Source organism: Natator depressus, chromosome 9, assembly GCF_965152275.1.
Source record: "Natator depressus isolate rNatDep1 chromosome 9, rNatDep2.hap1, whole genome shotgun sequence".
In the NCBI taxonomy this organism is placed as follows: domain Eukaryota; kingdom Metazoa; phylum Chordata; order Testudines; family Cheloniidae; genus Natator; species Natator depressus.
Window position 1 is genome coordinate 27681997 of NC_134242.1, and position 9616 is coordinate 27691612.

Sequence of the window (9616 nt, forward strand, 5' to 3'; positions counted from 1 at the left end):
TTACACTGCTGTAAATCCACTGGGTTACTCATACGCACGAGGTTAACAGCTGAAACAAGAATCTGGTCCATAATCCCAAGAAGCATGTTTGGGATTCCAGGCAGGTTTGTTGTCCAGTCGGAAAGGTCTGACCGGTAACAAAGATAACGCAAGACACACCGATCCCTGCTGCCCCCCGGGCAAGGCTCAGCTCTCCCACAGAGAGAGACCTCAGAGCCACCCTCCAAGTACCGCAATCCGTGCCACAAAAAGGCTCTTCTCTCCTCCTTTGCCACCCGTTCGCAACCCGGGTGCCAGGCTCGCCATCTACCACCCCGCGCAGGGGGAAAGTGGAAACCACTGCCCGGGAAGGGGGGCGGTCCGAGCCATCACCCGCAGTGACTCTCCTCCACGCCCCTGCAGGCTGGGCGGGCTGCTCAGGGGTCGTGTGAGCCGTGCCAGGCAGACCCCCCTGCCGAGCGCGCGGCGGGGATGGGCGCCCCCACTCCCGTGCTTTGCAGGCAGCTGCCACGAGTCGCCACCACCGCATCCCTCAGTGCAGCCGCCGCCGCCGCCGGCGTCAATCTCTGCGGCTCACCGCATCAGCATTCTTTCCCACACGCGCCAACATATCCCTCCGCCGGAGCCGTCGCGCGGCGGAAGGATCCAGGCAGCAGGTGCGCGTTCTCCCCCTACCCCTCCCCAGTCCGCTGCTCTTGCTGCGGCGGCTCGGAGCATCGCGGCTGAGGGGAGGGGGAGCAGCAGCGCGGCGGAGGCGGCCCCACCCCCTCTCCTCTCCTCTCCCCGTGGCCGGGCGCGCGCTGCTCGCTGCAGGGCTCGGCTGCCGCTTCGCGCGCGCCTGTGAGACCGCCGCCGCTCTCCGCTCCTCCGTCCGACTGCGCCAGGCGAAGACGATGGCCGGCTGGCAGAGCTACGTGGACAACCTGATGTGCGATGGCTGCTGCCAGGAGGCCGCCATCGTCGGCTACTGCGACGCCAAGTACGTCTGGGCCGCCACGGCCGGGGGCATCTTCCAGAACATCACGGTAAGGGCCGCGGCCCCCGCGCCGGCTGCGAGCCTCCCGCCCGGCTCTAGCCCCTGCCCGGGGGCCGCGGAGCGAGAGCCGCTGGGGGAGGCGAGGGGAGGGGGTGATGCAGCAAAGAGCCGCCGCCGCGTGCTCCTGGCGCCCGCGGGCTGCAGCCCAGCGCCGCCAGTGGGGGTCCCACCCCCGCCAGCTGTACCCGCAGCTCCCCCCGGGCGGGCCGCGTGGGGCGCAGCTCGGGCGGCGTGAGGAGCCCGGGCGCTCCCCAGGGTGCTGCTGGGTTTTGTCTGCCGCTTTCCCGGCCAGCGGGGACCGTTATGTGAGCGCTGGGCGAGGGCAGCGGGGCGGGCCCGGCTCTCGACGGCTGCCTGCGGCTCACCACCCCCGCCTGCTGCCCGGGCCCCCGGCGCCGTGCTGCGGGCACCTGCCCGCCGCGCGGGCTGAGCCGGAGCCGGCAATGCGGCGGAGGAAGGAGGAGGAGAGAAAGGCCGGGCACAGGAGAGACTTGGCGTAGGGTTCCCTGCGCCCAGGCCGCGTTGCTGTGGACAGACTTACGTACCCGGCGTAGGAGGCTTTCCTGAATCCTCGCCGGTGGCTACATGTTTTTCATCTCCAAGATGGCGCACTGCCATTGATTTCCCCCCCCCCCCCACCTCTGTCCTTTCCTCCCCGTCTGTCCTCCTCAGAGGTATTAATCATCCCCGTTCCTGCAGCACAGCCCCCTTCCCACCCACCGCTCAGATCTCCCAGGTAAAGGGCTCGGAAACCCTTTACGGATCAGGGAAGACTGACTTAGACTGGGAGCCCTTTTAGGCCATACCGATATTTGTGGGTGGTGGTGAAATTGCATGTTTTGATTATAACCTTGTGTCATGATGTGCATCAGTCTGCAGCAAAACGTGCCTTTTCCCTGCAAATCCATCCTCTAGGTCTCTGTCTTCTGCACGGGAATTTGGGGTTACTGCTTTCTCTAGGGAGAGGAGGGCTTGGCTAAGTGGTGACGTCCTGTTGGATTTATCCCCCCCGTGGCTCCTGTGCTTGCCAGTTCTCCTTTCTCTCCTTAGGCCCCTCTTTGCTGGTAGCCTTGGTATGCAAAGGCTGCTCTCCTGCATAAAAGCTTTCTTCCCCCACCTCCACAGTTAAGCGATCTCATTGCGTGGCCACAGCAGTACCCCCTCCTCATCATACCCCTTCATAGGATGTGATGTCAGTGGGGAGTAGCCATACAGGCCATGCTCGCTGGGGAAACCAGCCCTGCAACCAGCCTTGCCTTACCTGAAGATAGTTAAATAAGTGGTGCCCTGAGGATTTCCAGCTGCTGACTGAGTCCCCTCCCCTAGGTGTCTTTGTACCTTGTTAAGATGTGGCCTTGCAGAGTCCTGGTGTGTGATTGGAAATGGCCAGGGCCTGCTATGACTGTGCAGTTCTGGAAGGCAACGCCTTCCATCTCCTTACTTGCTTTCTTGCCGTTAGGAAGCATATTGCTCCTGTCTTGCCTTCACTCCACCCCCACCTCCTCCATCCTGAAAACAGTGTTGCAGGGAGACTCCCCTATGGAAGGGGGCACAGACTTTGTGGGCAAACAGCATGGGGGGCTAAGGTAGCCTGACACCTTTTTAAATGCAACCTATCTTGGGCTCCTATAGGGACTAGATAACACGATTTCCCTCTGCACAGAGGGGTCTCTTTAGCATTGTGATCCCCTCCCCCACTTTTTAGGGTACTGTGAGACCTATGCGTTTACTGGAGCAGTGGCTTTATGTATCTGAGTTTACTGTCTGAGTCATTGAAACTTAGGCATGATATTATGTAACATTCCTTGCCTAGAAAAGGGCACAGCTGAACATTGTTGTACATCATCAATTTGGCTACAGTTTGTATTAGAAACATAGTTGTTATTTGGCCTTTCAGAGACCTGTGGCAGCTGACCTGGAAGGAGTTTAATATCCCACCACTTGTTGTTAAGGAGGCAAATGGCACTGGGGAACACCTGCATCATAGTTATCTAGACGTGGTCCTGAAGGCCTTTTTGGTACCTCATTATCAATTAACAAAAGTCTGAATCATTCACTTACTAAAATAAATGGCCATGTGGTTAGCAAAATGCCTGATGACATCACATTCCCTTCTTCAAAAAGAAGACTTACTGGAATCTAACTTCTAGGCCTTATCAGTCTTGCAGACTTAATCTATAACTGTACAGTTAATATCTGAAATATCTCAAAGTAGCACTTGTGTTCATTTAAAATGGTACTAAATTAATTAAAATATATCTCTGAATAACAAAACACTCAATTCCAAAGTGTCTTGTCTTAGGAAAACTTGAGTGTCCCTTTCAAATCTTTTTGCTGGTGACAAGTCTCTTTTGAGTGGAAATTAACCTGTAAGCTACTTCACTTAAAGTACATGAAATCCAATGTCTTCTGTGAAAGGTAGTTGTGAGAGCTTGCTGTGTAACACTGAATTTCTTTTTTGACAGCCCATAGAAATAGATATGATTGTAGGAAAAGACCGAGAGGGTTTCTTCACCAACGGTCTGACTCTTGGTGCAAAGAAGTGCTCTGTGATCAGAGATAGCCTGTATGTTGATAGTGAGTGCACAATGGACATCAGGACAAAGAGTTATGGTGGCGAGCCAACATACAATGTTGCTGTAGGCAGAGCTGGTCGAGGTAAGCTGTAACCTTTTTTTTTTCTTCTTCAAAAAATTTAAATTTATCAAAACAAGAATGCAACCTTCAAAACTGAGCTCTAATCATTAAATTACTTACTTTAATCTGCATAAAAATATTTTTTTTAAATTTCCACAATGCAATCTTGGTGTAAGTGTGGTCTATCTATTTTCTAGGACTAGATCCGTATCTAGCAGTCCTAGATGAATGACCACAGTTGGGCACTTAACTGTCTTTACCAAATGGTTTCTTGTGCCTACAGATTTTAACAAGCTAGTGTAGCCTGTGTATCAGTTGGATTAAATGTAGTCTGTCACTCATTTGCATTAGGTATATTGCAGTTAAAATGTTTGGAGTCCAAAGCATAGTGTCATCATGATAGTCAATGTTATTACATCCTATTGAAATATTTTGTTCAGCATAAATTTGCTCTAAAGTGACTTCTATTAAAATTTCTTCCACAAAGACTTGAATTTCTTGTATGGAACTACCTAGTTTGAATCATAAGTTTTACACTAACTCTTAACAATTCTCTGTTGAGAACCTTGGAAGTCTGATTCTGGGGCAATGAATGAACTCTGTCCAATTGGGTAGCTGCAGGCTATTTATATAAAGCTTGTCTAACTACTTGTGCATTTCATCGAAGCTTCTGTAAAATACACCCTACTTGGAAGGAGCGAGACTCCATTCCAAAAGAAACTTCTCTCAAAACACTGGGTACAAGCAACGTGAGGACATCCAAGACATTATCTAGGCATTCTGTTGTTAGCTGTTGTAGACTGAGTATGTTAGGGACCAAGGTCAATGTATAAACAAAATATAGCTACAGAGACACTGTTGTATTGTGTATTTTTACGTAGGCTGTGGAGATGTTACATGTATTTTAACAATACGGTCAAATGGAATAGGTAAAGATTTCTGTGCTGCTTGGGCCGTGACTGTAACTAATTTTCTTCCTTTCCTTATAAGGAAAATAGTATCACTATCTAGATAATTGCTTGCTATAGTTATTTTGAAGTTTACATTATTTAAGATACGTCCCCTTATGATCTTGTCTTTGTGATGTTCTGCTGTATACCCACACGTAGGCACAGTGTATCTATATTACAGTGATTCCTGTCTCACCATTCCTAATTCAAAGCACAATTAAGATGAACCAGTGTTCTTGTGAAGCAAAATTCGTAACATGTAGTTATGCTTGGCATAATTTGATTTTTATTTTTTATAATTTCAGTGTTTACTTTGAAGCATGTTTTTCAATTATTGATTTAAATGTTCAGTTGTGTAAAATTATGGGAGGGTCACACAATGGGGGGAGACAGAATTATTTAATAGTAGATTCAAAAAATTAGTATTATAAATGTTAACACAAATTGTCAACATCGCATCAAAATATACAAAGTAAATATCCTCATATCAAACTCTCTTAATTCATTCTCAAATAATATTTCTTACTTTGTCCATCTGTAAATTTCATTTATTGATGGAAATGGTATTTCACTGGCTTTTGTGGATGGTGAAATAGATATTTACCAACATTTACTTAAAAAAATCTAATCCTTCCAAGTTTACATGTACTCTGTTCTAGTGACATCTGGTGGCAGTTAGCATATAAAGCCTCATGGCATGTAATCTTCTATTGACTATAGTTCTGTAGGAAACTCTTTCCAGTAAAGCAACATTGTTATTTTTGTAGTCAATTTACCGGGGGGGGAGGGGAAACTAGATTTAAAATTAGCTCAGAATTACTTTACTCCATACAAAAAGCTAATTGCACTATAACGGAAGGAGGGATTCAACATTTCACCCAGAACTGCATTGTTGCTTTACTTTACAGTTGTGTCATGAACACAGACTTCTACTTAAAAGTTACTTAAAGGTTACCAATAAACTTCCAAACAAAACACACCTGGTAAAGTTGCAATGTACCCGTTACCACTCTGAACTTAATCTCTAGTCTAAAAATACTAGAATCTGCTATGTCTACTGACATTGCTACCTTTCTCCTTTTTAACATCTTCACATTGTCTACCTTATAAGATGTACCCAGGGTTTCCTGGTCAGAGAGGTCAGATGATAACATGCACCATGATACATTTTATCTTTTAAATGGCAGTTACATATATGTTCAGGTTTTTTGCAAAGTCTTATGGCTAGCACACAACTTCTCCATCTCTGAAGTCAGAGGATTCTCTCCCCCAACCCTGTCTACATCTATACTTTAGAAAGCTCTTGTAAAGCCAACTTAATATCCAAATATTAAAACTTGAATTGGTGTACTTATTGCAATATCCGATTAAAACTTGCATTATTTCCTTGTCTAACACACTCCTTTAAAACCTCTTTTTTTTTTTCTTTTCTCTTTCAGTCTTGGTCTTTGTAATGGGCAAAGAAGGGGTCCATGGAGGCGGATTGAATAAGAAGGCATACTCAATGGCAAAATACTTGAGAGACTCTGGGTTCTAGTTGCTAGGCAGACTGTTAAGTATTAGGGGGAAATTGCTATTAAACTTTCCTGGCAGTGAGCTTTAAACCTTACATTCTGGAAACTTTATTAGCAATGCAGGATGATGGGGTATGAACCTGTGTCTCCTTTGTATCCCTTTGTTGGTGGGGAAAGGTGTTTTTTTCTTTAATTCTGTTCATTTCTGTTTTGTTTCATTGTGTACTCCAGCATTGGTTATAGTTATGGGAAAGGAAGGTGTCCATGGAGGGACACTGAACAAGAAAGCATATGAACTGGCTTTATACCTGAGGAGGTCTGACATCTAAGCAGCCTCTCCCCATCCATCTAGCAACTGTCTTCATCACCAACCAGTTATGTTCACAGTGCTACCAGACTGTAGATGGTAGTTGTTTTATGTTTTGTTTTTTTTTATTTATCCGTTTTTTTCTAATATCATGATTCCAGTTACCCTCGTGTTCATTTGTATGTTAACCACTGTATGTAACCAAGTCCCATATCTGGCACCATTTTCGCAGCATAAAAATGATATGCATGATACCTTGAAAAATGTTTTAGGAGGGGGAGAATGCCAAGTCTAGGCTTTGCTTTGTCTTAGCAATTAATACGGTATTGACAACTAAAACAGTTTAAACACTAAACACAAGGTGCCGATTGTACAATCTAATTTGATCAATGTCTCTTCAGCACTTTGAGCAATTACACAGCTCATTTAGTCTTCCTTTTGTAGAGCATGGTTGGGGGGGGGGTGCATGCATATCTTTACTTCTCTCCCTGTCCACTCTTTCATCCACATTTTGTTTGCTTCCACCTATTTTTATACAGTGCCTGGTTTGTTTAACCAATTTGCACTCAAAAGCTATTGTTTCATTAGTTTTGTTGTTGCACTTAACCGTAAACTTACAAAACTCTTCATAGTGTCTGAAGTACACGCTGCTTAATGGGTGCAACTGCAAAACTATCAAAAAGTGTAAATGCATCTTCACGATCTTACAACCGCTGTCCTGAATGAATACCTAGGGACATTCCATCATTGCAATAGTTCAGGCACTTTTTTTTTTTTTTTTTTTTTTGCCAGCTCCAGTTCTGTAGTTGAATTATAAAAAGCTGCCATTATGGACATTAGATATCCCAACATAACCATCTGGAGTGTGTCCGATTTCAGTTTTTCATAGGACCAATTTTTAATTTGCAGCTTGGGGTTTTATATGAAACTACAGGGTCATTGTGGAAAACTGCCACCTTCAGCTATATACTGGTAGCCTATACTCCAATCTACTGATAATGTAAAGAAACATGCTCTAATACCAATGTTTGTGTGAGGGGTGGTAGTTCATAAGCTTAAAATTGTTAAAATGATACCATTTCAAATTTGAAATAGTCATCTGGCCTGCCACACCCTTGCTGCAGAAATTATGGAGTAAACTGCCTCGTGCACTAGTCATCTAAAATGTGTAACCAAACTGTCCATTCAAGCACGGTACTAACTTGTATGTCCATTTAAAGAGAACTGCAGAACTCTGTATACAAAAGAATAAATGGGAGATGGTATTGGTTGGAATAACTGACTTGGCTGTCTTGTGACGAATTTTTTAATATGTATTCTGTGCCATACTATTGTTTTAAAAAAAAAAAAATGAACTGTTGCTGTTGTGAGATGGATTTTAACTGACTATAAGGATTTCTTTTGAATGGCACTACTTTAGGGACATTCTAGTATTTGCTTCTATTATTTGGGCCTTGTGGATAATGTACAGATTTAAACAAATTCTTGTTGCTGATTTGTCCATTTCTTTCCCTGCACTTTTACATCTGGGATACAGTCTAACTCATCTGATTTAATATGCATTTCAAAAAATGCCATAACTATTAAACACCTTGTTTACAGACGAAATAAATTTATTCCAACCAAATAAAATCAGACTCTTGTAACTTTTTTATGCACCAGACTTTTCTGAAGCAATATACTTCATGGTGTAGCTTACTACACTAACTTCGTATTTGTGTGTGTCTCAAAATGTAATTCAGCTCTGCAGGGATTGTAAACTTCTGGAACAGCATCACTGTACTGATGTACTAGTCCTCTTGCTGTAAAAATGACTGTTTAGAACACTAAACTGACTTAACCGCTTATCGAGCTTAAGTCACAGCAGGAGCTCTAATAGTCTTCATGTTTGCTTCTTTTAAGTCTTGTACGGCAGAAGGGGATACTTTTACTAAGGGAAACTAGTGTTGTTGACTTCTCGAATCCAGCAAATCCCATGGCAGTTTCTCTTTACTGTTAGGGATGCTGTTTAAACATTCTCTACCCAAGCCTCCTCAATGGTATGTGAATGCAATGAACACTTTTTGTAACCTACCCTCCTTTAAAACAGGCTGGATGTGACCAGTGCTGTACTAGTGTTTCCATTAGTATAAGAGCTAACCCTCTTTGTACAAATCCACACTGCTCTTGGAGAAAACATATCAAACGGTTTAGCATCCAGCTAGTTAACCAGCTTCAAACTCTGCAAGTCTTTCAGCTGGTCTTGACTGATGACCATGCACAAATTCTGCCAGCCAGTCCTTAGGACACCAGCTACATTGGTAACGGGCATGATGGCTACTTCTAAACATGGTGCACTTTGAGGATATAGGAATTGTCTCTGCAAGTTCACCTGAAACTTAACTTCTCCTTCACTAGGCTACACCTACCCAAGGAAGGAAACAAAGGCAGTCCATGAGACCCTAATCTTAACTCAGGGCTAGTCTAAACTGGCAAAGCTAAGGCTAGTCTAAACACAGCAGCACTTTAACATGGCTTATGTGGTCTTGGCAGAGCGCTGGGAGAGAGCTCTCCCAGCACTCTTTTTTTTTTTTTTTTTTTTTTTAAAAAAACCCACCTCCATGAGATATGTAGCTACCAGTCCTGAGAGCAAGACTCCCAGCACTGGCGCTTTACAGCGCTGAAACTTGCTGCGCTCAGAGGTGTGTTTTTTCACACCCCTGAGCGAGAAAGTTGCAGTGCTGTAAATTGCCAGTGTAGACAAGCCCTAAGATTCCAGATAACTCCTCTTAAACTGTGCTTGGAAAAATCTCATCTGTCTTGTCCCACTACTTGTCTTAAACAATCTTCCCCCTCCCTTCTGTTCAGTCTTTGGGCACGGCTACACTCAAAACTTCAAAGCGCTGCCGCGGGAGCGCTCCTGCAGCAACGCTTTGAAGTGCGAGTGTGGTCGTGCGCCAGCGCTGGGAGAGCGCTCTCCCAGCACTTCTGGTACTCCACCTCCAGGAGGGGATTAGCTTAGAGTGCTGGGAGCCATTCTGGGGCACTGTTTACACTGGTGCTTTACAGCGCTGTAACTTGCTGTGCTCAGGGGGGTGTTTTTTCACACCCCTAAGCGAGACAGTTGCAGGGCTGTACAGTGCCAGTGTAGCCATACCCATAGAGCCTGCTGCTGACACACCACGGGTACTTT

General features: G+C 45.3%; 1 protein-coding gene across 2 annotated transcripts; it reads left to right on the forward strand.

Annotated features, from left to right (window-relative positions):
* Nucleotides 1-755: 755 nt before the first annotated feature.
* PFN2 (profilin 2) lies at nt 756-8065 on the forward strand. Of its 2 annotated transcripts, none has more exons than XM_074963781.1 (3): nt 756-1025; nt 3502-3694; nt 6369-8065. In XM_074963781.1, the coding sequence occupies exons 1-3, from the start codon at nt 894-896 to the stop codon at nt 6464-6466; spliced, it is 423 nt and encodes a 140-aa protein (XP_074819882.1). In that variant the 5' UTR covers nt 756-893; the 3' UTR covers nt 6467-8065. The 2 variants fall into 2 exon arrangements, with proteins under 2 accessions (XP_074819882.1, XP_074819881.1); XM_074963780.1 differs by lacking the exon at nt 6369-8065 and adding an exon at nt 6063-6306 and having other exon boundaries at nt 769-1025.
* The last annotated feature ends 1551 nt before the right edge of the window (nt 8066-9616 follow it).

Bases quoted from the DNA above. Each gene is read 5' to 3' on its own strand.
- PFN2 (XM_074963781.1), top strand. From the start codon at position 894: ATGGCCGGCTGGCAGAGCTACGTGGACAACCTGATGTGCGATGGCTGC. The intron at 1,026-3,501 runs GTAAGGGCCGCG...CTTTTTTGACAG, and splicing joins GCATCTTCCAGAACATCACG to CCCATAGAAATAGATATGAT. The intron at 3,695-6,368 runs GTAAGCTGTAAC...TGTGTACTCCAG, and splicing joins TGTAGGCAGAGCTGGTCGAG to CATTGGTTATAGTTATGGGA.